This window comes from Takifugu rubripes, chromosome 1, assembly GCF_901000725.2.
Source record: "Takifugu rubripes chromosome 1, fTakRub1.2, whole genome shotgun sequence".
Classification (NCBI taxonomy): Eukaryota; Metazoa; Chordata; class Actinopteri; order Tetraodontiformes; family Tetraodontidae; genus Takifugu; species Takifugu rubripes.
This window is the reverse complement of record NC_042285.1, coordinates 739,231-766,247: the sequence shown is the minus strand read 5'-3', so window position 1 is coordinate 766,247 and position 27,017 is coordinate 739,231. Positions and strand designations below refer to the sequence as shown.

The window sequence follows — 27,017 nt, the reverse complement described above, 5'->3', positions numbered from 1 at the left end:
TCAAGGACCGTTGCTGATGCTCCTCTGCTCCCACATGACTGCAGTATTTTACTGCTCTCCGTCATCTTTTCCTCCATCAAATAACGAGGGATGATGTTTTTGAGGTGGCTGAGTGGTCATCTAAGCCCTCTGCAAAATCGATCAATAATTTTTGTGGGTTTGCGCAGAAAAGGGGGGAAACCAGCGGAAGAGTCGATCAGAAAACACCGGAAGTGGCTCCACGGCGGGTTTATGCTGACGGACCGCTCTTCTGTCCCTCCTGATCGATGATTATTGATTAACAGGGACGGGCTGGAGTTCGGTAAACCCTGATCATGGTTGTTAGAGGAGCTTGGCGTTCCCTTCTCAATCGCGGTTTAATCGCTTCCAGAAATCCGTGGAAATCTGTCGCGAAGGGAAGCAGCTGCGTCCGCGAGTACCATGATACCGGGAAGGCCAGCATTCCTGGGCCGAGGGGGGCGGCCAACACCCGGGTGGTGGACCTCCGGAGCGACACCGTGACCAAGCCGACGCCGGCGATGCGACAGGCCATGGCGTCGGCCGAGGTCGGCGACGACGTGATGGGGGAAGACCCGACGGTTAACGGTCAGAGCCGACGAGGGTTTCCAAGTTCCAGCATCACCTGTGTCGTTCTAACAGATAAACCGATGTGTCAATAACACACACTGATAAATATGAGAGTTCAGGTGCCCTCAACTCCACCATACACCCAGGGAATAGATTAGCCACTGACCTGTCAGCGAGGCTGGAGAATCTGATTTCAACTAAACCATGTTTAAAATTAGGAATCAGCATTTATGTCGGTAACACGTGGCCCAAATCTCAGTGCGAATATTGAAATGCGACATAAAATCCACCCTTTACCTGCAGAATCTGTCCACTTTCTGCAGAGCTACAGAAGGTTGCGGCCGAGCTCTTCCGGATGGAGGCTGCGCTGTTCGTTACGTCGGGAACCATGGGGAACCTCCTGGCAGGTACACGCTGACGTTACACATCCCAGACGCACCGAGGACGGAGCAAATGCACCTTTGTTTATGACGCAGCGATGGTGCACTGCAGGCGGCGAGACGACGAGATGATTGTGGGGGACCTGTCCCACATACACGTCTACGAGCAGGGAGGAAGTGCGTATGTAAGTGGTACCACGTGCACATCTCCACCTCGTTCCTTCTCCCCTGTGATGCATTTCGTGCACGACTGTGTTGACAGTTAGCTGGTGTCCACTCCACCACCGTGAGGACGCAGCCTGATGGAACGTTTGACCTGACTGAGCTGGAATCTAAGATTCGCCACGGTTACCCTGACCCCCATTACCCTCGCACGCGCCTCATATGTGTGGAAAACACCCACAACATCCAAGGAGGACGCGTGCTACCTCTGACCTTCCTGCAGGAGGTGCAGCAGAAACAGCTGCTATCTTTAAGAAACATACATTTGGGATGTAAGCGTTCGTCTGCACTTGCTTTGACCTCCAGGTGCGAGCGTTGGCAGACAGATACGGGGTTTCGGTCCACATGGATGGAGCCCGGGTGATGAACGCTGCGGTGGCCCAAAGGGTTCCACTCACCACGATACTACAGCACACACACACCGTCAGTGTGTGCCTCTCCAAGGTGGGGCTCTGAACGGAGCACAGCGGAGCAGAGGGTGGAACAGGTCAAATTCATGCTGCTCTGTTCAGGGTTTGGGAGCTCCTGTGGGAACTATTCTAGCTGGGCCCAAAGCTTTCATCTCCCAGGCAAGACGGTACCGTAAAGCCTTGGGAGGTGGGATGAGGCAGGCCGGAATAATAGCAGCAGCTGGAAAAGTGGCTCTACTGGAGATGTCAGGACGGCTGGAGGAGGATCACCACAATGCCAGAACCTTTGCTCAAGGTGAGCGGCGCAGGTTGAGCAAAATTCGAAGGCGTCGTTTTTAAGCGCAGCTTGATTCCGTCCCTCTTCGCAGCTCTGCTCAGCAGCGGGTCGCCGCTCTTCACCGTCGACATGGACTGTGTGGAGACAAACATCCTGCGTTTCTTCTTGGATCCAAGATTAGGTCCTGATGAGTTCTGTGCACGCATGGCTCAGGTTGGAGAGGGAGAGGAGGAGGAGCTGGGTCAGGGGGTACAAGTTCTCATGTTCCCTCACTTTGGGAACTCGGTGCGGGCCGTCTGGCACCTGGGAATCTCCTCCGAAGAGACACAGCTGGCCGTCCAGAAGATGAAGTTTGTGGCCGCTCAAGTTTTAAAAGAAACTGTTGGCACCCAGTGAAAACTGAAGATGAGCAAAAACATTTTAAAACAAGATAGAATTAGAACAAGAACAAGATAGACAGTTTCACAAGTCACTTTGGTTAGTCTTAATGATTATATTTTACATAAATATTATTATTTTGATAATTTGATTAAAGTAATTCAGCAGCTAAATTTTTGTTTTTCATTCTGATTTTATTTCGTCGTGCTTAATATAGAGCAGATGATGAAAATAATAATTCTGCTGGTAAAGGAGACAGTTCTGTTGTCTTCACAAGCTTAATATGTGCAAAAATTAATGGCAGCGGTGGGATTCGAACCCACGCCATCGAAATGACTGGAGCCTAAATCCAGCGCCTTAGACCTCTCGGCCACGCTACCTACCGGCTTCCGTCGAAGCAGGAATCTATCAAGACCAGTAGGTAGTGTAATGTAGCCATTTAATTTAGTGTAAAATAAACCTACATCTTTAGTGGTGCGACCACATGGAAAGTTGTTAGTGTGGCGTTAAATCTGCGGTAGTGCGCATTATTCTTATTATTATAGGCCCCGCCTATGATTCCCACATGCAGCAGAAAACATTGCAACTCATCTTTCCACGGGAGGACGATTGTTCCATCATCTGTTATCTCTATCTGTTATCTCTATCTGTTATCTCTATCTGTTATCTTTATCTGTTATCTTTATGTGGCACACATCGCACCAGTCTGTGAAGCGCTGCCTCCGGGCGCACCGCGACATGGCTCTGTGTTGCCTTTGCAAACATTGGTGGCGTCGGATTTCTCCCCGCTGATCTAATCGACAGTTGTTATTGACTACATTTTTGCTTCTATTATGTTCGTAATATACTACAGTTTTCTACGATACAATTGCTGGTTGAATGATACTAAACTGAATCCTCTGATCCGATTCCATACATTAAATTCCACATACAAATTGAGGTGGTTTTAATATTTCCGATACTTCGAAGGCAGCACGAGTCAGGGGCGTGGCTAGAGATCGTTTTACTACGTGCCTGGTGCTGCAGCTACAGTGGTGGACAGCGAGAAGAACTACAACCTTCCGCGATACGCTTCCCGGACCTTCGGGATCCACTGGAGAACCAGGAACCGAACCATTCTGGTCTGGGAGGGGACCGACTGCCACTGGTGCCGTTAATACCTGACAGGGAGACACAGCTGAAGACTGAGGTGAGGCCACTGTCTGTCAAATGTAGGTGAACGGGAACAAGGTTGATTATGCATTTATTACCACTAACAACGTGCTCGATACCAGGATATTCTTTGATATCCGTTGCACTGTTATGGTTCTAAGTGCCGGGTGTGGATTCTCCTCTGTGTGCTGCCAGTTTAGAACTGAAGTCGTATCGGTATTTGATTGCAGTGAACACTTGAGTAATTAGATATGATCGTGCTCAGACAGACTCCACATGCACATGCACGTCTACGATGCTGACTTTTCTAGTTTGTTGACACGGTCCTGACACCAACATCAGCAGCATATGGCAGCTTAGACAGCCATGAGGCCGAGCTATTGTGACCACAGCCAACATGGCTGCCACAGATGAACTCTAACCTGCCCCTGGCTGGCTGTGGCCCCCCAGCAGGCAGCATGGAGGACGACCTGATGTTCAGCATGGAGGAGGAGGAGGCCAGTGCACAGAGACCCCCGCTCCCCTGCAGAGGTGCCAGCCAGCGGACCCGTTCCCCCACGAAATCCAGTGCAAGTGATGACGACGAGGACGACGAAGACCACGTCATTCGCCCCATCCTGGACGACTCCGCCAAAGAAACCGGCCACTACCTGAAGGACCTGGTCAGCAGCAGGCAGCTGCCCAGCTCTCTCCCCAAGAGCAGCTTCAGCTACAGGGTGAGTTAGGGTGTGAGGGGGCGTCCCACCACGGGCACCATACGGGTGTTCACGTGCACGTGCTCACCGACGCTCGTGCGCCGCTGTGGTACGGACGTCAAGGCTTCGTGCTTTTAATCTGGATGGTGAATTTGTTGCTGTGGTTTGTTGATAAAAAGACGTGCGTCTGTGCGTTTTCTTCACCTTCAGAATGAACCCGGGGCAGAATCTCAGGCGTACACGGTTCTGTCTGAGAGTGCACGGGTACGTGACTCCTCCAGTCCTATCTTCCTTCACTCATGCACTTGTAACCACCTGAGTTTCCTCTTCCCTTTTCTGCCCTCTTCCTTATTTTGGTTCCGTCACCCCCCCCCCCCCCCACATTTTTGACATTCTTTTGATCTCTTTTCCCTCAAACTATAATCTTTTATGCTCCATGTAATTAATCTAACAAAGAGACACGTTATGTTCTTTAACAACGGTGTTTACATGCTGTGCACACGGGAGGGTCATGTGACTCAAACACGCCTGTGGTGCACGAGGGAGACGTGCAACTGTGTCCTCCTGGTGTCAGATTACTGACCATGTGGGGGCGGCAGCATTTGATTGATGGATCCTTCTAAGAAAGTGATTTCTTAAAATGGAATTAACAGATAGCTCTGACACGTCACACAGGCGTCCGCTTCGGTTTCCAACGGCAACAACTAATAAAAGTCGTCCTCGGACCGCCGAGTCCGAAAAGTCCTGGTTGTTGTTGAACGTCCAGCTCAGCTCTCTGCCCTAGTTTCTGTTGTTCATTAACTTTCTTCCTTATTTACATGCTGCTTAAACAGCCACAAACCAGCCGGTTGTGTTACGCTGATGTGTTGTGAACGCAACACGGCGCGTTCACACACACGGTGCTGCACCGATCGGGGATTTCATCAGAGAGTTGTTGACGACAAAGGTTGGAGGGTCGCTTATCTTCACGCGTGATAGTCAGGGTGGTTAAACTGGGGGGGAGGGGGCGTCAGCAGAGACACATGGTAGCGTTATGCTGTCAACCGAACTCATCATCTTTCCATCGTGTGTGTGTGTGTGTGTGTTTGATTAAATTAATTGTTTCCTCCCACTGCTTTCTTCTTCCCACTGTCCTGATCTGTCACACCACCACCACCGCCACCTCCTCGGGAGCCCGATTTCGGCCTTCTTTTTGTATGAAATGCAGTTTTCAGCTGATGCGTCTCTAATCCGCCAGGACGCGTGGGCGCGGGCCATCGAGAAGGCCCGAGCGAGGCCGGACCCCTGGGCAGAGTTCCACCTGGAGGACATCAAGACTGAATCTTGCACCCGTTACCGGTAAGAATGAACTGCTGACACGTCCTTTAGTCCAGGTTTGAGTCCCTCCAGCGGGGGAGGGGGGTCATGTGACCACACTGTGAACGGCTCAGAGACGCAAATTCTATGTAAATGAGTTCGAGGCTCCAGGCAGAATTGTTCGAGGCAGAATTGAAAAGGAGGCCGTCTGGTCACGTCAGTCCAGCTGTCCTGCTGCTAGCATGTTTTTCTGGTTTGACGAGTCAACGTGTCACTGAAATAAAACTCAGACACACACACACACACACACACACACACACACACACACACACACAGAGCTGTGAGGGAACATTAATATACTTAAAAGCAGGAAATGTTCAGACGACCAGGAAATTGTGGCGATGGTAGTTCAGGCTGCTGATGTTTCTGCTCCAATGCTAGTGCTAAATGCTAGTGCTAAATGCTAGTGCTAAATGCTAAGACTGGTGAAAAAAGAGTGACCATTATTTCCACACTCTCGCTGTATATTAGCAATAAGGAAATCATATTTAAACACGTGGCGTCTTCCACATTAACTCATGTGTCAGTTTAATGTCAGACTTTAACCTGCCCCCCCGTTTTAGACCTCAGAAATGAGCACAAAGGCAGAAAAACGGCTCCTCACAACTGGGCGTGTGCAGGAACGTTAAAGTTAAAAAAGCAGCCAGAAAAGGCCTCTGCCTGCGTGTCCGGCCGGTTATGTAACAGCCCCGAGCACAGGGGCGGGAGGCGGGTTTGCCCCCGCGCTCTTTTCACGTGCTAATTTTATCCACATGAAACCTCACTCCTCGTTGGGTCCGAACCTAATGGAACCGATGTCGTTGCCCTCTGACACGAGAAAACAAGCGCGCACTGGATTTGGGAGGGGAAGAGAGGAGAGGGTCCCTCTGTCCCCCTCCAGAGGCGCCCTGGGACCAGCTGTCCAGACATGCAGCTGTGTATTAACTCACACACACACACACACACACACACACGCGCACACACACACACACACACACACACACACACACTCCCTGCCTAGTCCACTAGTGAGGCCCACCATCACACACAGGCTGCGTTTATATGATGGACACAACAGGAATTTAGCCCGTCAGCGAAGTGGCGCCTTGTTCTCATAGAGAGGAAAGAGATAAGAGCCCACGTTGGCCCGTTGGGAGGGGGCAGGAGGGGGCAGGAACGGGACAGGAGGGGGCAGGAACGGGGCAGGAGGGGGCAGGAACGGGACAGGAGGGGGCAGGAGGGGGCAGGAGGGGGCAGGAACGGGACAGGAGGGGGCAGGAACGGGGCAGGAGGGGGCAGGAGGGGGCAGGAACGGGACAGGAGGGGGCAGGAGGGGGCAGGAACGGGACAGGAGGGGGCAGGAACGGGACAGGAGGGGGCAGGAACGGGGCAGGAACGGGACAGGAGGGGGCAGGAACGGGACAGGAGGGGGCAGGAGGGGGCAGGAACGGGGCAGGAGGGGGCAGGAACGGGACAGGAGGGGGCAGGAACGGGACAGGAGGGGGCAGGAGGGGGCAGGAACGGGACAGGAGGGGGCAGGAACGGGGCAGGAGGGGGCAGGAACGGGACAGGAGGGGGCAGGAACGGGGCAGGAGGGGGCAGGAACGGGACAGGAGGGGGCAGGAACGGGGCAGGAACGGGACAGGAACGTAACGCTTTTACGCTGCGGGGGGGGGGGGAAATTCTGAAACTGTAACCAGGAAGTCGTGACAGCTTCAGAAAAGAGTTGGAACCGAGAGAACCTGCTGACCCGACTCGTGCGCTCGTCATCGGACGGAACGAGTCCCGACGTGCACGACACGCACGCACGCCGACGGAGGACACATCAAAGGGAATGAGATGAAAGCAGCTGTGTGATTGGTTTGATTTGCTTGTTGCAGGTACAACGCGATCACAGGGGAGTGGTCTCAGGACCAGGTCCACCTCAAGATGGCGTCCAAGGTACCACCGCCGCCACTAGAACCGTCACTAGAACCGTCTCTAGAACCGTCTCTAGAACTGTCACTAGAACCGTCCCTAGAACCGTCACTAGAACCGTCACTAGAACCGTCTCTAGAACCGTCTCTAGAACCGTCACTAGAACCGTCACTAGAACCGTCACTAGAACCACCACTAGAACCGTCTCTAGAACCGTCTCTAGAACGTCACTAGAACCGTCCCTAGAACCGTCTCTAGAACCGTCTCTAGAACCGTCACTAGAACCGTCACTAGAACCGTCACTAGAACCGTCTCTAGAACCGTCACTAGAACCGTCACTAGAACCACCACTAGAACCGTCTCTAGAACCGTCTCTAGAACGTCACTAGAACCGTCCCTAGAACCGTCTCTAGAACCGTCACTAGAACCGTCTCTAGAACCGTCCCTAGAACCGTCACTAGAACCGTCACTAGAACCGTCTCTAGAACCGTCACTAGAACCGTCCCTAGAACCACCACTAGAACCGTCTCTAGAACCGTCACTAGAACCGCCCAGTGAGACACGTCCCCCCCCCTCATTCATGCCTGCTTTGTGTTTCACAGCCCTTTGGTCGAGGAGCCATGAGGGAGTGCTTCAGAACGTAAGTGGAGCTGGAACGCAGCAGCACGTCTCTGCTGGGCCGAGGCCCGCTTCTGGTCCAGGTCCACATTCTGGCTCTGCTGTTCTGGGCTTGATGTGGGGCTGCAGAGTCAGAGGGGAAAGGAACAATAGTTTAATTGTGAATGTTTAATCCACCCTCAGCTCTTTTCCCGCTGCGCTGTTGGAAACAGAACCAGCAGAACCAACAGAACCAGCAGAACCAGCAGAACATTAAAGGCGAGCTGCTTTTTATCGGTTCCTCTGGGGGAATCACAAGCAGGCTTGTTTTTAAAGAGGTGGTCAGAACCAGCCGGACCGGACCACTGAGCATTGATCTCCTGGGTCTGCTCACATTGATCCTTTCCTCTTTACTGCTTAGCCACACTTTGGTTTGGTTCTGTCCGCTTCATTTGGCAGTTTTAGCTTCGTTAAAGTCCGATCGCTACAGTGGCAGCAGCTCCAGAACCGATCAGAACCGATCAGTCCAACTCGGCATCACCGGCCTCCTGGAGACAGAGGAATAGGGAAGCGGCTCCTTTAAATCAGGGGCTCATTAATGTCGAGTGTCCTGAATAGTTTGGGAATAGTTTAGTCAGGATAAATAAAAGATCTGATCTGATCTGTCTGATCTGATCTGTCTGATCTGATCTGGTCTGATCTGATCTGTTCTGTCTGATCTGATCTGATCTGTCTGATCTGATCTGTCTGATCTGATCTGTTCTGTCTGATCTGTTCTGTCTGATCTGATCTGATCTGTCTGATCTGATCTGTCTGATCTGATCTGCTCTGTCTGATCTGTTCTGTCTGATCTGATCTGTTCTGATCTGATCTGTCTGATCTGATCTGTCTGATCTGATCTGGTCTGATCTGATCTGTTCTGTCTGATCTGATCTGATCTGTCTGATCTGATCTGTCTGATCTGATCTGCTCTGTCTGATCTGATCGATCTGATCTGTTCTGTCTGATCTGATCTGTTCTGATCTGATCTGATCTGTCTGATCTGATCTGATCTGATCTGATCTGTCTGATCTGACCTGTTCTGTCTGATCTGATCTGATCTGATCTGATCTGTCTGATCTGTTCTGTCTGATCTGTTCTGTCTGATCTGATCTGTTCTGATCTGATCTGTCTGATCTGATCTGTTCTGTTCTGATCTGATCTGATCTGTTCTGTCTGATCTGATCTGTTCTGATCTGATCTGATCTGATCTGATCTGATCTGATCTGATCTGATCTGTCTGATCTGATCTGTCTGATCTGATCTGTTCTGATCTGATCTGATCTGATCTGATCTGATCTGTTCTGTCTGATCTGATCTGTCTGATCTGTTCTGTCTGATCTGATCTGTCTGATCATATCATCTGAAACTCTCTTGGACATGTTTTCAGTTGTGATTCCCAGGTGATTCCCAGGTGATTCACAGGTGATTCCCAGGTGACTAACACACCTGTCTCCTCCTCCAGGAAGAAACTCTCCAACTTCTCGCACAGCAGCAACTGGAAGATGGCGTCCAACTACGTGTCCAAGTGCTACATGGAGCCGGTGGACAGGAACATTTACTTTGAGGACGTGAGGTTACAAATGGAGGCCAAGCTGTGGGGGGAGGAGTACAACCGCCACCGGCCCCCGAAACAGGTGCCCAGGCTCATCCCGGCGCCCCCGAGGAGCCCGCGACCTTCCACGACCTTCCACGGCCTCCCACGACCTTCCTCATGCTTTGACCCGTGTGTCCCCAGGTGGACATCATGCAGATGTGCGTGGTGGAGATGACGGAGAGACCGGGGAAGCCGCTCTTCCACCTGGAGCATTACATCGAGGGCAAGTACATCAAGTACAACTCCAACTCCGGCTTCGTGCGGGACGACAACATCCGACTGACCCCTCAGGTGAGTGGCGCCGTGGCTGCTCGCCGTGGCTGCTCGCCGTGGCTGCACGCTGCTCGCCGTGGCTGCACGCCGTGGCTGCACGCCGTGGCTGCACGCCGTGGCTGCACGCCGTGGCTGCACGCCGTGGCTGCGAGGTGACAACGGCGTGCTGTTAACCAGCGTTGTGCCCCTTCAGGCCTTCTGTCACTTCACTTTCGAGCGGTCGGGCCACCAGCTGATCGTCGTGGACATCCAGGGGGTCGGCGATCTCTACACCGACCCACAGATCCACACGGAGAAGGGGACCGACTTTGGCGATGGGAATCTGGGTACGGCTCCGGCGTGCGGGTGGGCAGAGGCGTGAGGCGTGAACTCACCTGGGTCGGTCCGGATGTGTTGCAGGTGTGCGGGGCATGGCGCTCTTCTTCCACTCCCACCTGTGCAACAAGATCTGCAAGAGCATGGGCCTGACGCCCTTTGACCTTTCCCCTGCCGAGCGGTCCCAGCTGGACGGCACCAACAAACTGCTGGTAGCTTAAATGTTGACGCCGTCTCCGAGGGTCGGACTCCGACCCCCCCCCCCCCCACTGAGTCGGCCCGTCTTCATCTGTTTCAGAAGTCGGCCCAGACGGTGCTGCGGGGCTGCGAGGAGCACTGCGGTTCTCCTCGGGTTCGGACCATGTCGGGCAGTCGCCCGCCGCTGCTCTTCTCCCGCCTGTCTGAGACGTCCTCGGCGGACGAGAGCACGAGCGACGTGGACTCGGTTCCCTGCTCCCCCCTCATCCTTCCGTGTTCTCCACAAGGTCTGCACGGATCTCTGGACCCGTCCGCATATTTACTGTCACCGAACCAGAACCAGAACTGTTCTGGACATCCACATGTGTTGCTTGCTTTATGTTTCAGGCATGAACGAGCATGAACGCCAGTACGGTACCAACGCAGGCGAACACAAGGTGAGAAGCACCAAAGGTTCTGACGGGTTCAGAGGGGACGGAGGTTTGGTCCCAGGAGCCGGTTCTGGTGTTGGGTCTGCCTGTTGGGGGGGGGGGGCAGAGCCTTGATGTGACCTGATGACCTCAGGGTCACATGACTCAGCCTGGCGTCCACTCATCTTTCTGGTTTGTGACCTTTAGGACGAGAATGGCGGCGACAGCGGCTACCCCAGCGAGCGGCGGAGCGAAGGCGACCCCAACGACCACATGGACGGGGTAACGACCTTCACTGACCTTGACTGTCAGAGCATCCTCGCCAGATGATGATTCGTGCTTTTAGCTGTGTGGCCTTTGATCCTCTGACTGTGGCTTTGATGTTTCATGTTCTGTCGATACGCAGGTCCACCAACGCTACAGATCCCAGTGTTCCGAGTCGGATGAGGACAGTATCAGACGGGTAAACAAACCGGGGGTGTCAGACCCCTGCTCACCCCCCCTTCCCTCTCTCACCCCCCCTTCCCTCTCTCACCCCCCCTCTCTCACCCCTCCTCTCTCACCTCTCCTCTCTCACCCCTCCTCTCTCCCACCCTCTCCTCTGCTCTCTCACCCCCTCCTCTCTCTCACCCCCCTCCTCTCTCCCACCCTCTCCTCTCTCACCCCACCCTCTCCTCTCTCACCCCTCCTCTCTCACCCCCCTCCTCTCTCTCACCCCCTCCTCTCCTCTCTCACCCCACCCTCTCCTCTCTCACCCCTCCTCTCTCACCCCCTCCTCTCTCTCACCCCCTCCTCTCCTCTCTCACCCCTCCTCTCTCCCACCCTCTCCTCTCTCACCCCACCCTCTCCGCTCTCACCCCTCCTCTCTCACCCCTCTCCTCTCTCACCTCTCTCCTCTCTCACCCCCCCACTGATCCTGTCCCATCACCTTCCTCCTCTGTTTCCCCCCCAGAGGAAGATGGGAGCCTAAATTCAAGTGTAACTCCTGACAACAACTGGGTGAATGTTTTGTATGCTGGCTCACAGGCCAGGTATTCCCCACGTGCACGGCTGTGCATGGCCGTGCACGGCGTTTGAGAGGAGACGTGCGCATCTGCTCATGCAGGCCGCCGCTCCGTCCTGACATTTGGAATCAAATCAGGATGATAAAATGCTGCAGAGTTTGAGATTTAGACCTGAAACACCATCTTGCTCTGCGTCACCCTCTTGTTTGAGTGTCACCGCCCTACGTGAGTGTGTGTGTGTGTGTGTGCGTGTGTGAGTGTGTGTGTGTGTGTGTGTGTGTGTGTGTGTGTGCGTGTGCGTGTGTGTGTGTGTGTGTGAGTGTGTGTGTGAGTGTGTGTGTGTGTGTGTGCGTGTGTGAGTGTGTGTGTGTGTGTGTGTGTGTGTGTGTGAGTGTGTGTGAGTGTGTGTGTGTGTGTGTGTGTGTGTGAGTGTGAGTGTGAGTGTGTGTGAGTGTGTGTGTGTGTGTGAGTGTGTGTGTGTGTGTGTGCGTGTGTGTGTGAGTGTGAGTGTGAGTGTGTGTGAGTGTGTGTGTGTGTGAGTGTGAGTGTGAGTGTGGGTGTGGGTGTGAGTGTGTGTGAGTGTGTGCGCTCTTGTTTCGGTGCTTTATGTCAATATTAAGCTTTCACTAACCCAACCTGAGAGTGAGCTCTCCTCATAACGAGCTCACCAAAGCTTCTCGCATCATTTTTTTTATTGTTTTTAACATTTTTATTGATTTTAACATTTTTAATTGTTTTTAACATTTTTATTGTTTTTTTTCCTGCTCTTTTCATTCTCGCCCAGCTGACAGACGAAAAGTGGAGCTTCTTCCACTCAACCCGCGCCCACGTCCACCGGTCGTCCTGCGCGGCCACCGAAGTGGAGCGCATCAACGCTCTGCTGCAGAAAAAGATCGGCCAGTCCATCCTGGGGAAGGTAACGGGGGTGGGGCTGGGGGGGGGGCTGGGGGGGGGGGGGGTCACGCTGTCGTTTGACTCATTAAAGACGCCGTAAATCAACTTACAACCAACAATCATGGATAATAATTGGTGAGACATGAACAGTTTTAAATTAAAAATGGTGCCTGAAAGTAAACCTTTGCTGGGGGGGCTGAGGGACAGCCCTCTTACCTCCCCCCCCCCCTTATGCTGGTCAGTCCTGCTGTGTCCTGAGTGGGATCAGCCAGTCAAAGGCTCCAAATCAACTCTATTGAAGCGAAGCGTCTCCCTGAATGTGCATGTGTGCTGAGATGCTGAACGGGCTTCAGCTCCGGTTGTCCTGCGCCTCCTCCTGCCCAGGTCCACCTGGCTATGGTGCACTACCACGAGGGGGGGCGTTTCTGCGAGAAGGATGAGGAGTGGGATCAGGAGTCGGCCATGTTCCACCTGGAGACGGCCGCCCTGTGTGGAGAGCTGGAGGCCATTGTGGCCGTCGGGCAGTGCTACCTGCAGCTGCCTCATCACGTGCTGCCAGAGGTGGAAGTGGAGGTGCGCTGCTCTCCTCCCTCTGCTGAATTCGTCCTTTCAGTTTTGGTTCACAACCTCCACGCTCTTCGCAGGATAATGCTGGGAATCGGATGAAAGGCTTCAAGTATTTGCTGCAGGCCGCTGAGGCTGGAGACAGATCTTCCATGATCGTCGTGGCCAGAGCCTTCGATACTGGGGCGAACCTGTCAGCAGACAGGTGAGGCCGGGACCCGAGAGGGTGCTGCCCCCTGGCGGACACCGCTGCACATCGACCGGAACCAACCCGTGTTTGTTCTTTCTGTTCCAATGAAGGAAGCAGAACTGGGAAGAAGCGGTTCACTGGTATGACACCGCCCTGAACATGACGGACTATGACGAAGGCGGGGAGTTTGATGGGATGCAGGAAGAGCCGCGATACCTGCTGCTGGCCAGAGAGGCGGAGATGTTCCAAACGGGAGGCTTCAAGCTGGCCGCTGACCCCCAGAAAGCAGGTGGGACCCCGGCCTGTGGTCGGCCCACCTCCTGCTGCTTCCCCTGTGATCGGTTGTGATCTGCTCTCCCTGCAGGTGATCTGTTTACAGAGGCGGCAGAAGCTGCGACGGAGGCCATGAAGGGGCGCCTGGCCAACCAGTACTACATGAAGGCGGAGGAAGCCTGGGCGGCCATGGAGGAGTGATCCGGCAACAACCAGGAGGATTTTACAGAAATAACTCGAGTGTTCACAGTTTACATATTTTTTTATTACAGTACTCATGCGCATGTGTGTGTGTGTGTGTGTGTGTGGGCGCGCACGCGTCCAGGTTTCTACGCTTTCCCCGTTAGTGAAGCCAGTCTTCCAAAATCAGCATTTGACTTTCTGATAACGAGCCTCCGAAATAGGAAAACCTGTAAAAGTGCTGAAGCCAAACGACCCCTCGTCCCAAATGTTGAACCTTTAATTTTGCAGGAATGTTTGTAAAATGTTGGAATTTGACACATAAATTAAAGTTGGCCTTGATTTAGTCGCTGTGGCTGGTGTCCATGTTTATGAAGTGAATACGGAATATTAAAGGATCAATAAGAACTCAGTAAACAACTGAGACGCTTCAAACGTTTGGGGTTGCAAGTTCAAGTCCCAAAGTTTCTCAGCTCCTCGAGAATCATCTTAAATCATCCCAGCTGCCCTCATGTTGATAAATCACCTATTGATAAATCATCTATTGCTAAATTACCTATTGATAAATAATCTGTTGATAAATTACCTATTGATAAATAATCTGTTGATAAATTACCTATTGATAAATCATCTATTGATAAATAATCTGTTGATAAATCATCCATTGATAAATCACCTATTGATAAATCACTATTGATAAATAATCTGTTGATAAATCATCCATTGATAAATATTCCATTAATAAAGAATCTATTAATAAATCATATATTAATAAATCATCTATTGATAAATCATCCATTGATAAATAATCTATTAATAAACAATCTATTAATAAATCATCCATTGATAAATCATCTATTAATAAATCATCCATTGATAAATAATCTATTGATAAATAATCCGTTAATAAATCATCTATTGATAAATAATCTATTGATAAATCATCCATTGATAAATAATATATTGATAAATAATCTATTGATAAATCATCCATTGATAAATAATCTATTAATAAATCATCTATTGATAAATCATCCACTGATAAATAATATATTGATAAATAATCTATTGATAAATCATCCACTGATAAATAATCTATTGATAAATCATCCATTGATAAATAATCTATTAACAAATCATCTATTGATAATCGCCTCACTGCAAACCCGGAAGTGGGGCGGAGCCGCAAAGCATTGTGGGAGCGGGCTCCTCCCCACGTGTGCGGTGCAGCATCAACAGTAGCGGCTCCTCTCGGGCTGCTCGCTGGAGTTCAGCGTTTTTCTGCCGCTCTGCGCATCGACTTTCTGGATGAGACGACGGAAACCACATGGTGAAGTGTCCAGGTGAATCACCTGCTCTGTATTTACGGGAGAGGCCGCTTCAAAACAGGCCTTTGACGAGTGACTGGCTCTTATTTTGACTGACAGTATGTAACAAGCCATGCTAGTTAGGTAGCTAGGTAGGCTAAAGTTGCATGGGCTCCATAACACTGGTTACGTTTGATTATTAACCTATCGCTTATAGGTTAATTACAGGAAATCAAAAGGGCCTGCTTTACTCCATATTTATTTCGCAGATTATCCTTTTTGTATAGAATTGAACATTTCCTCCGCAGTTTGAAAGCCGAGGCCCTGGAAATTGTTTGAAAGGGTTTGATGCTAGCTAGCTAGCTAACGTAGCCACTGATTTGACTTCTTTCACGGGCATGACAGTCAGCTAAAGTCGTTGGTAGACTGAAGTGACCATTTGGAGTGTTAGCTGTTGGTTGTTATTTTGACATTAGTGCGTGCGTGCGTGCGTGCGCGACGAGCAGTGGCATGAATTACACTGACTTGCATCATGTTGGAATCCACCTTTGAGCCATCACTAGTCAGCCCATGACTTCATACACAGTATATACAGTGTTTACACACTCTATACACCGTTTATACTGTGTGTGTGTAGGGTATATACATGGTGTATACTGCATGTATAGGGTATATACACAGTATATACTGCATGTATAGGGTATATACACAGTGTATACTGCATGTATAGGGTATATACACAGTGTATACTGCATGTATAGGGTATATGCACAGTGTATACTGCATGTATAGGGTATATGCACAGTGTATACTGCATGTATAGGGTATATGCACAGTGTATAGGGTATATGCACAGTGTATACTGCATGTATAGGGTATATGCACAGTATATACTGCATGTATAGGGTATATACACAGTGTATACTGCATGTATAGGGTATATACACCATATATACGGTGCAGCTGCTTTCCTTTTCCCGTCCTGGGTGTAGCCGTATGCTGTGTAGCTCTATAATCCGTGTCTGAGTTTAAGCAAACCTTTTTCCCCAGGTTAGATATCTGAGATCTGAGCTCCACTCCAGCTGACATAAATAATGGCCAGCGGTGATGAAGACGACCCCATTATAGAAGAAGTAAGTCCACACTCACCGCCAGCCGGTGTCCTGGTGTACTGACCCGTGAGGCTGGTGGTCTGTTCAGGCTGCTGAACGGCTGCTTTATCTTCCTTTAGATTGATGTTTACCTTGCCAAGAGTCTTGCAGATAAACTCTACCTTTTCCAGGTAATCTCTGTCTCCATTGATGAGTAGTTTTGGTCGTCAGCAGTGATCAGTTCTTCTGACTAATCGTTGGTCTCCTCTCAGTACCCTGTCCGCCCTTCCTCTATGACCTACGATGACGTCAATCACTTATCGGCTAAAATCAAACCGAAGCAGCAACGGGTAAACCTCCTCTGCTCCTCGTCCCATCGTCGCCGCACCTGGAAAATAGTTTCACGACGTTTTCCTCCGCCCGTGAAACAGGTGGAGCTGGAGATGGCGATCGACGCCACCAGTCCCAACTACTGCCGCAGCAAAGGGGAGCAGATCGCGTTGAACGTGGACGGAGCGGCGTACGATGAGACCAACACCTATTCCACGTACGTTGGACCTCAGATCTCGTTGTCGCGTTAGTTCCGACCACGTCCCGGCGGCGCCGCCTTCGCCTCGACGGCTTCAGGTCGTCGTCATCACGAAGGTTTTTAACTCGTCTGACTCGTTCGGTCCTGAAGCCCAAATAAAAACCCAGCTCACCTCAGAGGTGCTGTGGGCTACATTAGAGGAGGCGCTGGACCATGTGGGTCCACACCGGCCCGGTTTGGTCCTCAGCGGTGCCACCAGGATCTTTGTGTTTCCAGTGGAGGTTTGGCGAGTGATTTGGATCCTCTTCCTCTTTTCTTTTCCAGGAAGATGATGGATAAACAGACCTTCTCCTCCATCCAGGCCACGACAAACACCTCCAGATATGCTGCTGCTGTTTTCCACAAAGGTCGGACCCGGTTCTGTCGGTCAGCTTCAGCACAAATCTCTCTTCCCGTTTGTCTTCCCGACCCCGTCGGGCTTTACTCGGTTTCAGTCGGGGTCTCTCGGTTCTCGGTTTGATGGCTTTGGAGCCCGCCGCCGGTTCTTCTGGACCCAAACGTTGCTGGTTCTGACGGGCGGTCCTTGTCAACAGGTGAGCTTCACATCACGCCGCTGACGGGGATCCTCCAGATGAGACCCAGCTTCTCCTACCTCGACAAGGCTGACAGCAAAACCAGAGAGCGGGAGGCGGCCAACGAAGGTGGGCCGGAGATTAATCTCCTGAATCCTGAATCTGAGCGGGATCTCGCATCACAGACGGGACCCGGGTCGTTTATAAGCTGGGTTTGTGTGTTACGCCGACAGGTGGTGATTCCTCCCAGGACGAGGCCGAGGAGGAGGCCAAGGCCATCACGGTGAATACCTGCTCTCTGTGATATGGTACCGCTGGAGCGTGCACGTGCTGATGTACAGTAAACACATGCACTCCTTCAGGTGAGGTTCAGTCGCCCGGAGTCGGAACAAGCCCGGCAGAGAAGAATCCAGTCCTATGAGTTCCTGCAGAAGAAGCAGGCGGAGGAGCCCTGGATCCACCTGCAGTACCACGGCGTGAAGGTAGGGGGAGCTCTCGCGCCTCGGTTTGTGGCCTCCGGTTAGCGTTTTTGTCAGCGTGAACAGTTTGACCAGTGGAGTATGGGAATACCGCCGGCAGGATTAACGTTAAAGATGACACATTCCTCTAAACCCTAAACATTTATTCGTTGATTCTATTTCCTTCTCATCTCGTACCTCGTAGTGCCGCCTCCTACAGGAGTTTAGTAGCCAGCACTGCTCTTCTGAGGTCTGTCCACAGATTCCCATTGATGATTGGTCAGGACCCTGCTAAAGCCTCTGCTGGCTCCTGTCGAGGTGTGTTTAGAATTGTTCTCCATTAGCAGGAGCTTCTGTGGGCTTGGGAAAGGAAACGGAAGCAACGTTCCTCAGAACCGAGCCAGCGGGCACCTGAAAGCCTTCGGCATCTCCTCACAGTCTCCTTCTAGATGGTTGCTAGGTGTTGGGGCAAACTTCGAGGGTTCTGGGCGTTAACAAAGCCTTGACGTTAGCACCAGTCGATCTTGGCTAATGCTGATGCTAGCAGGCTAATTCAGGAGCGAGGCCTTGCCCTCGGATCTTCAGAGACTTTTGGAGATATTTTCATCTCCACTTGTTTAACTGTTCACGTCAGCAGCAGTTCTGACCGGCGGAGCTGCTCCAGGTCCTCTGAGTTTGGTTGTGACGCCGGGCGTGTTGTTCCCGCAGGACGGCCGCTCGGAGCACGAACGCCAGTACCTGTTCTGCCAGTCGGCCGATGCCTCCGAGAACTCCGAGCTTGTCAAAACTCCAAAGTGAGCCGAACATTTCTGCCGCTCCTCTGAACATCCGGAGCTTCACATTGTGATTCTGGAGCCGTTCTAAACATAACCCGATCACGTGTGTTTTCCCAGGGAGTATCTGTCAATGTTGATGCCGCCTCTGGCTGAAGAGAAGGTGTAAGTCCTCCACACGAGGGGGGGGTCAAGCTTTGAGGGTGGAGGCGCACGGCCCTTTTAACGTCAGCTGGTTCTGTTGCTCTCCTGTTGACAGTGTGAAGCCTGTTGGGCCCAGTAATGTGCTGTCCATGGCCCAGCTCCGCACCCTGCCTCTGGTGGACCAGGTCAAGACTCTGATGAAGAACGGTACAGTTCCACGCCGGAGAGCAGGAGCACGCCACACCTGTAGATGGTCAGTTGTGATGGCTCCTCCCACTGATGCTGTGTTTTCTGCTGGGCTTCCTCTGCTTTGTAGTCAAAGTGATTCAGTTTGCTAACCTGATGGGCCTGTTGGCCTCTGGCACAGACTCCACCTCGGTGCTGCGGTGCATCCAGCAGGTGGCGCTGCTGGTCCAGGGAAACTGGGTTGTGAAGAGGTGAGCCTCGCTGGGAGTTTTAAAGTCGCATGAATGCTTCTTTATTGAGAAGTGATTGGCTCCTCTCCTCTTCCAGCGACGTCCTCTACCCTAAGAACACCTGCAGCCCCCACAGCGGCGTCCCCGCGGAGGTGCTCTGTCGTGGCCGGGACTTCGTGGTGAGCCGCTCGTTTATCTGCTCTCATAACTGCCAGGCTCTGAAGGCCCAGATGTGACCGGGTGTGTTTTCCCCAGATGTGGAGGTTCACTTTAGAGCGCTCCTTGATGAGGAAGGAGGCCGCTGCCGTCATCAAGGTGAGCGTCGTCCGGGGGGGGGGGAGCTGGGCCGGAGGGGGTTCCTGCTAAAGCCGCTTCTTCCTCCTGCTTTTGTCAGCTTCCACCGGAGGATGTGAAAGATTTCCTGGAGCAAGTGGCAGCTCCTCGAGTGAACAGAGGCTGGGAGTTCCTGCTGCCCACCGACGAGGACTTCATCAGGAAGCACCCGGACGTGGCCCACAGGCAGCAGATGCTGTGGGTCGGCATCCAGAGCAAGTAGGTGGCGCTCACCTGAGCAGGGAGGAGAGCCGCTCCGTCTCGATGCGACGTGGCTAAACTCGGGGAACGGGAGAGGCGTCCTTTGATTTAAGCCGTCTTTGATCTTTCTTTCAGGCTGGAAAAAGTCTTCGACTTCTCTAAAGAAGATTTCGTGCCAAAGACGTCTCCTCAGCCGGGTGCGTGACCGCCGCGATCTCATTGATGGGTGGGAACGAGCAGGAGTGTTGTGAGCCCGTGTGTGTTGTTTAGAGCCGGAGCAGATCAGCGGCGAGCAGCGGCTGAAGGCGGCGCAGGAGCGCGCGCAGAAGAACCAGGCCGCCCTCCAGAAGGACCTGGACGCCAGGCGGGCAGGCGGCGCCGCTCGCATCAAACAGGAAGCTGTCAGCGACAGAGAAGACGAACCCATGGACACTTCCTGCCCCATCCCCAACGGCTCCGTCAACGGTTACCCCGGCGCCGCGTCCCCCAGCTCGGGTCACGCCAACAGTAACGGGGGGGGTCGCACCGAGGCGTCGTCCCAGGAGCTGCAGGACTTTGTGCTAAAGACTTTCAGGAAGCATTTTGTAGTGACACTGAACGAGTTCAAGAGGCTCCTGAACCTGCACCTGGCCTCCATGCCGGTGGGCCGGAGCGTCTTTCCACTCCGTCTCCGACCACATGCTGACGGACGCCATCGTGCTCCGCCACTGCAGACAGATCCTGGTGCCTGTGAGTATCCGCCCACGATGGTGCTGCCACGCTGCTCACGCCGGATGCGACCTCGTGAGGCGTCGCTTCCGCTGCAGACTAACTCGAGACGCGCTCCTGGGGGGGCAGGAAGGACGAGCATTTCCTCCCTGGCAGCTTTATAGCAGCTATCGGATGTCAGATTAACCACAGTCGCCTCCATCTAGCTCTGGAGCGCCGTCCCGCTGGTGTGGCCGTGCACAGCTAACGTGGTCCTCAGGTCCCAGAGGGTCACAGAAGGGCCGTAATCTGGTGACGATGTTCCTTTGAGCTGTGACGTTGGATGGGCTTTCCATTAAGGAGCGCTCTCCTGCCAGGAGCGGACCTGCTTTAGGTCTTTATCCCGTCTGTAGCCCCAACATGGGCCAGCTTCAGCCGGGTGGGGGGAGGGAGGGAGGGAGGGAGAACCCTGGGCACCGGCTCTGTTATGTAACGGCTTATCAGCCAACACCTAAAGCTCATTACGGCTCTGGGACTAAGCAGGTTTTACGAGTAGGCTGGAACCGGGAGACTGGTCTGAAGGGTTAATCCAGGTTTTGGGATCACCCAGGTCCTTCTGGTCCCAGCGGCGCCCCCCCCCCCCTGTCGCTAGTTAACTGTTACATGAAATGGAGCCTCAGTCTGCGGTTAGGGGCGCCCGAATGACTGAATACTGACTCGGGTTAGTCGGGCGCCTCAGGTGACCTCAGGTATGTTGAGCCCCCACCTGAAGCTCTGGAGTCCCGACCTGGTCTCAGAACTTTGTTGCTGCTCCTGACGTGTCCTGTCTCCACTCTAGTTTCCTGCTCAGAGCAACGCAGCCTCGGATGAACAGAAGGTGTTCGGTTTGTGGGAGAACGGAGACGGCTTCGACAAGGTAAACGGCCCCTTTCCCAGTGTCCTTAAACGCACCACGCAGGTTATCAAAGGCTGGATTTGGGCCCGATGGCCAACGAGGTGAAGTCGTTGTCTTTTGTGGTCCCGCAGCACCGTCGGCTGCTCTACGAACTCTTCACCAAGCACTACCGGCTCAGGAGGGCGGTGGTCCAGGCCCGCCTGTCTCAGGAGTTTGGGGAGGTCTCCAAAGCCGAAGTGGACCGGCTCCTTCACGTGAGAACAGTGATCAACACGTGTGCAGCCGTCAGTGTGGGGTTGTGACGCCGCCTGTCCCCGCAGGAGTGCTGCAGCAGCTACGCAGGGATGTGGTACCTGAAGGGAACCATACAGTCCTGACGGTGACGGGCCGCCTCCTGCTGGGTGCCTCCAACACCCCCCCGCCCGCCCCCGCAGGTGTCCAGTGGGAGGAGTCAGACAGACGTGAGCCCCTCACCGCTGGTCCTGCTCTGAGGACGAAGACGTCAGCCAGGCTGAGTGCACGGCTGACGTGGACCCGGGTGGTGTGAGGCAGCTCACGCAGGAGGAAGCTCCTCACACGTGCACCAGGAACCCCCCCGGGCTCACCAGGAACCCCCCCCCGGGCTCACCAGGAACCCCCCCGGGACTCAAACCTGAAGTTACTTTGCTTTACGACTTCATGCTCGCTTGTTTTCAACGTCATCTTCCACCAGATCCGGATTATGTTGGCGATGCAGAAGAAACGAGACGTTTCTCGGCCTGATTTGTGAGATTTACGGCACCATTAAATCCTTGTTTGAAGCAGAACATCTGATTTGTGGCGTCGGTGAAACATAAAGAGGGAAACATAAACGGGCGATTGATGGTGAACACCCGTGAGTTTGTGTCGTGGGCCTGACAGAGGCCGCCCAAGCACCCGCTAACGTGGGCCGGATCTGCCGTTGCCATGGAGACCATGGTGACAATAAAGGTGGCAGTCAGACTTGGCGCTCATGAAGCCAAACTCAGCAGCATCTTGAGCATTTTACAGCTCCTTTATTTCCGTTTCCAGCAGGTCGACATCAAAGCCTGGTTGGTGCTGGTTTAGCTTCAGCTGTACAGGTGTCTGAACACAGGTGAATCACCAGGCGTACCTGGAGCACGTCACACGTCTCGGCCTTACAAGAGCATCTCCATGGTTACTACGTACATTCAACATCATAAAGCTTTCTAATCATTAGGACCAGCAGTTACAGCTTCAAGTTCACCTGGTTACCGTGGCAACGAGCATCAGCACATCCACACAAACCTACTATGATTGTAGAATAATTAGCATAGTGCAGAAACCTTGATACATTTTAGCACCTTGAAACATTTTGGATTATTAGGCTGCAGCTGATTCACCCAAAACGGCGTCACTACTTTTATAAATAGTTCAGATCTGCAAACGATCACAAACGGCGTCGAACAACAACGTTTGGAAGCCTGGAAGTCTTCAAGTGGAGCAGCAGCAGCGCAGGTAGGAAGCCCCTGGAGTGGTGAGGGGGGGTGTGAGGGTGTGTGTGAGCAGGGTGAGTGTGTGTGAGCAGAGTGTGTGTGAGGGTGTGTATGAGCAGGGTGAGTGTGAGGGGGGGTGTGTATGAGCAGGGTGAGTGTGTGTGAGCAGAGTGTGTGTGAGGGTGTGTATGAGCAGGGTGAGTGTGTGAGGGTGTGTATGAGCAGGGTGTGTATGAGCAGGGTGAGTGTGTGTGAGCAGGGTGAGTGTGTGAGGGTGTGTATGAGCAGGGTGAGTGTGTATGAGCAGGGTGAGTGTGTGAGGGTGTGTATGAGCAGGGTGAGTGTGTGAGGGTGTGTATGAGCAGGGTGAGTGTGTGTGAGCAGGGTGAGTGTGTGTGTGAGCAGAGTGTGTGTGTGAGCAGGGTGAGTGTGTGAGCAGAGTGTGTGTGAGCAGGGTGAGTGTGTGTGAGCAGGGTGAGTGTGTGTGAGCAGGGTGAGTGTGTGTGAGCAGAGTGTGTGTGTGTGTGTGAGCAGGGCTACAGGGTGAGGTAGTGGTTTTCAGGCACTGGTGTTTCTGTGCGAGCGGATCCTCGGTGCAGCTGGTGTCGTTTCCTGCTCTGGTCTGAACACGTGCACGGCCGTCACGTTTCTGGGTGATTCTCATGCACTAGGGTGGGGGTGGGGGGGGGGGCGTTCATACTGCAGCAGGCGCGTCTCTGGACACTAACGTGGCGGCGCCGCCGGGCCGCCTCGGTTCTCCAGGACCTTCTTAGATTTCTGAATGTGTGAGAAGATCTGCTTGAAAAGTTTCTTGTACTCGGGCTGGTGCTCGTCCTCCAGGTCCGTCGGTGCGGCGCCGTCGGCGGTCTGGATGGACTTATGGCTCGCCCCGCCCGGCCCCGCCCCCTCCCTCGGCCCCGCCCCCTCCTGCGGCCCCCGGGGGCAGCGCTGCAGCAGCTCCTCGTACTTGGCCTGCAGGGCGCTGTACTGGGCGTCCACCTCGTGGAGCAGCGAGATCCCGCGGGACTTCATCACCCCCGATCGACGCGCGCACGAGCACTCGTGGTCGTCGATCCTGCCGGGGGAGCCGGGCGCCGTCTGCGCCCCCCTCAGCAGCCGCTCGCTGCCCCAGCGCTTCAGGACTGAGGGCGCCTTGGCAGCTTTGGCCTCGCCGTCGTCCTCCAGGTCGACCAACATCGGGTTGGGCATCAGGTGGAGGCCCAGCCCGGGGCGGCTGGAGGATTCCCAGAGCTGCCGGAGCTCCTCCACCTCCAGCTCCAGCTCAGCCACTCGGACCTGGAGCACCAAGAGAAAGCCTGAGATCAGCCAACGTTCTCCGTCAGTTCCATCGACCTCCTCGTAGCTTAGCTTAGCGTAGCGTAGCGTAGCTCTGTGTCCATCCACATAAATGTGCGTCCCACCTACCCGACAGGCCTCCATTCCAGACACCTGCTGCTCCAGCGCCGCATTTTCACCGGTGAGCAGCTGGGCCTCACGCTGCAGCTCCTCCCTACGTGCACGCTCGCCGGCGAACTGGGTCTGGAGGGCCCGGAGGGAGTGCTGCAGCGACGCCCGCTCCTCCTCCCACCACGCCACCTCAGCGCAGTCGGCGGCGTCCGGAGGCTCGTCCTCGTACCTGCAACAGTTTGGTGGCGTCAGGCCGGACGTCTGAGCAGCGCGTGCACGTGTGATAACGCGTGAACGTGCACGATAACGTGGAGCTGAACAAACACGAGCCTCAACCTCGGAACGAGAGCAGCGCTCCTGAATTTGAATGGTGCCTGTGGATCATTAACGGGCCGCTTCAGTTCTGCTCCCAGAACTTCTGTCTGAGCCTTTCTGACCCGTTTCAGGGTCCAAATAAACAGGTAGAAAAGTGGTTTTTGTCAGCCGGTTCTGTATCGGTTCTGTTGTCCGACTCGGAATCTTTCTGCTGCGCCGGAGCTTCAGCAGCAGATGCAGGTAAAAGGTGAGAGAAGATCAAAAGATCAAAGCTCAGCAGAGAAATTCCACGCGTTTACAGCCGGAACATGAAAATAAAACTACAGAGATACAATCAGTGCTCCAACCGTGTGTGTGTGTGCGTGCTGGTGTGTGTGTGTGTGTGTGTGTGCTGGTGTGTGTGTGTGTGTGCTGGTGTGTGTGTGCTGTGTGTGCTGGTGTGTGTAATCTTGTTATGACTTCGTAACATCAGATTAATGGGAACATTATTGATAAACCCGATCAGGCAGGTCTGAACGCAGCGAGGTGGAAGGCCAAAGTCCCCCCCCCCATAAACACACGCACACACACGTGCACGCACACACACACAGCTGATAGAGGAGCTCCTCCAGGCCAGCGCTGGATCAGCACCCGGAGGAGGTGAAGCAGGATCTGCTGTTTCTCCACATGAAGGTTTAAAAAGCTTAAAGATCGAGAACGTCCCCGTCGTGGACGTCGGCCCCACAAAAGGCCGGTTACCATGGAAACCGCATGTGTCCGCTGGACGGCCATAACGTCCCACCTGAGGGAGTTCTGCAGCTCCTGCAGGCAGGACACGCTCCGGGCCCCCCGGGCCGCCCGCGGCTCCCAGTGGCGCCGGCCGGGACTCAACCTCACGTCCTCCAGCTGACGCTGCAGCTCGTCCACCTGCGTCTGCAGCAGCTCCACCGTCTCCACCAGGCTGGGGACAGAAGGGACACGTCAGGGCCCGGACCGGACCGGACCGGAGCGGCCCGGGCCCAGACTGGACCAAACCTCTTACCCCTGGATCTTCTGCTGCGCCGTCTTCTTGTCCAGAACCAGTTTGTGGTTGTTCTGCTCCAGTTCTCGGGCCGCCACGTCCAGCTGCTCGTAGACTTTCGCGTGCTGGTCGTTGACCTGCCGCAGGACGTCCACCTGCTTGGACAGGTACTGGAGACAGGAAATGGTTATTCTGCAAACGTCCAGAACCCACGTGGACGTGTGAGTGAAGACGTTATCATCTCCTCAGCCTGGACTCTTTGACCCGTCTTTATCTCATCAACACGCCTGTAATTAAGAGTGAACCTGGACGGCTCCCTGGCCCCTGGACACCCCCACCTTCATGTGGAGGGGTCCCACGAACGAAAGGACCATTTTTAGAAGAGAGCTGACGGTTTGGGGGGTCCTCTGTGGCCAGGACGTGGGCTCCTCACCTCGATCTCCTGCAGCTGCTCCTGGTTGGAGGAGCACATCTGCTGCAGGCCCTGCTCCAGCTCCTTGTTCCTCTCCAGGAGGCTCTTCCCCAGCTCGGCTGCCAGCTGCAGGTCTGAGGGGAGACGGAGGGAGGTTCGGGTTAGAATGAGGGTTAGGAACCCTAACCTTAACCCCGACCCAGCACCGGCCCGTCCGGAGCTGCTGCCGAGGCTCTGACCCGATCAACCCTCGTTCCTGAAGGGCCACTGCTCACATTTTCCCCCATAAATCAACAACTCCGCACGTTTCCGGAGGATGCGCAAAGATCTGCAGAGCGTCATAAAACCAAAGAACCCACAACCTTCAGGGCGGAAACGGCGCCGGGCCTGAAACGACCCAGTCAGCAGCTCCGGCGGCCCTTCAACAACCTTGGGGGACTAAACGGAACGACGGGAAGTTAAACCGCTTTAGGAGAATCACGTATAAGCGTTCCTGCACGGAGGAACGCGCGTGCTCTGTCACGGCGAAGGTGATAAAAGACACCTGGGCCAGATCTCATTCTCATCTCTGCCATTTGAATGTTAAACCTTGCGTGTTCATGTCAAAGGCTTCGGAGACAAAGAGTGTCGTGGACCGGTACCGTGCTCGAGGTCCTGCCTGTCGTACCACGGCTCCTCTTCCTTCAGCTCGAACTCCTCCTCCACGATCGTGTCCGTCAACATCTTCTCAGCTCTTTCAGCCACTTCCTGCAGCTTCTTTACGCTCCTTCTACAAAACCATGATGTGGAAGAATGAATCCAACGGAGCGTAAAGTGCAGTGACGCGCACGCCCGCAGCCGGCACCGGTGAGCGCTCACCTCAGGACGGCGATGACGGTGGTGCGTTCACGGTCCCGCTTCCGCTTTCCACTTTCAAGATAAAAGCTCCACTAATGCTGCCGGACGGTTTTAAGGCCTCAGAAAACGCACTTTATTCTCTACTCACCGCGATTAACAACTTTTATTCAAAGTTGTAAAACACGGCAGTTAAATTGGTTGTTTTAAAACGAATGAAAGTGAACTTAAATATGATCTGGAACGTGAAATCAAACGTAGCATGACTATTTTTTAGCCAATACAGACGGGTTGAATTTAA

General features: G+C 53.6%; 4 protein-coding genes and 1 non-coding gene across 8 annotated transcripts; 3 read left to right on the top strand and 2 right to left on the bottom strand.

Moving 5' to 3' along the window:
- The first annotated feature begins 207 nt into the window (after nt 1–207).
- Nucleotides 208–2,407, top strand: tha1 (threonine aldolase 1). Its single transcript, XM_003979283.3, has 7 exons — nt 208–585; nt 891–974; nt 1,044–1,132; nt 1,210–1,395; nt 1,476–1,613; nt 1,682–1,874; nt 1,948–2,407. Exons 1-7 carry the CDS (start codon nt 315–317, stop codon nt 2,250–2,252), a joined length of 1,266 nt encoding a protein of 421 aa, XP_003979332.2. The 5' UTR covers nt 208–314; the 3' UTR covers nt 2,253–2,407.
- A 125-nt stretch (nt 2,408–2,532) lies between these two features.
- trnal-uag (transfer RNA leucine (anticodon UAG)) lies at nt 2,533–2,614 on the bottom strand. The gene has a single exon. It is a non-coding gene; the product is annotated as a tRNA-Leu (tRNA).
- Nucleotides 2,615–3,241: 627 nt separating this feature from the next.
- On the top strand, nt 3,242–14,217 carry eef2k (eukaryotic elongation factor 2 kinase). Of its 4 annotated transcripts, none has more exons than XM_029850670.1 (19): nt 3,242–3,423; nt 3,840–4,102; nt 4,292–4,345; nt 5,319–5,419; nt 7,297–7,357; nt 7,936–7,973; nt 9,435–9,606; nt 9,708–9,857; nt 10,033–10,165; nt 10,239–10,366; nt 10,453–10,639; nt 10,740–10,789; nt 10,970–11,044; nt 11,169–11,225; nt 12,551–12,682; nt 13,045–13,233; nt 13,305–13,429; nt 13,525–13,703; nt 13,779–14,217. In XM_029850670.1, the coding sequence occupies exons 2-19, from the start codon at nt 3,845–3,847 to the stop codon at nt 13,886–13,888; spliced, it is 2,199 nt and encodes a 732-aa protein (XP_029706530.1). In that variant the 5' UTR covers nt 3,242–3,423; nt 3,840–3,844; the 3' UTR covers nt 13,889–14,217. The 4 variants fall into 4 exon arrangements, with proteins under 4 accessions (XP_029706530.1, XP_029706536.1, XP_029706524.1 ...); XM_029850676.1 differs by having other exon boundaries at nt 3,837–4,102; nt 10,453–10,633; nt 10,737–10,789; XM_029850664.1 differs by having other exon boundaries at nt 3,837–4,102.
- An 838-nt stretch (nt 14,218–15,055) lies between these two features.
- polr3e (polymerase (RNA) III (DNA directed) polypeptide E) lies at nt 15,056–22,079 on the top strand. Its single transcript, XM_003978723.3, is given in 22 exon segments — nt 15,056–15,210; nt 16,225–16,307; nt 16,406–16,456; nt 16,538–16,615; nt 16,697–16,812; nt 17,119–17,201; nt 17,388–17,495; nt 17,600–17,649; nt 17,729–17,848; nt 18,533–18,618; nt 18,718–18,762; nt 18,857–18,948; nt 19,058–19,178; nt 19,255–19,336; nt 19,413–19,472; nt 19,552–19,709; nt 19,827–19,888; nt 19,962–20,347; nt 20,349–20,420; nt 21,217–21,294; nt 21,405–21,527; nt 21,594–22,079. Coding segments are annotated over 21 exon segments (2,067 nt in total). The 5' UTR covers nt 15,056–15,210; nt 16,225–16,268; the 3' UTR covers nt 21,651–22,079.
- A 1,155-nt stretch (nt 22,080–23,234) lies between these two features.
- LOC101076851 (cerebellar degeneration-related protein 2-like) lies at nt 23,235–26,744 on the bottom strand. The gene is made up of 6 exons (XM_011620095.2): nt 26,524–26,744; nt 25,904–26,016; nt 25,492–25,640; nt 25,252–25,410; nt 24,174–24,384; nt 23,235–24,044 (listed from the first exon to the last, which is right to left on the bottom strand). Exons 1-6 carry the CDS (start codon nt 26,603–26,605, stop codon nt 23,472–23,474), a joined length of 1,287 nt encoding a protein of 428 aa, XP_011618397.2. The 5' UTR covers nt 26,606–26,744; the 3' UTR covers nt 23,235–23,471.
- Nucleotides 26,745–27,017: the final 273 nt, after the last annotated feature.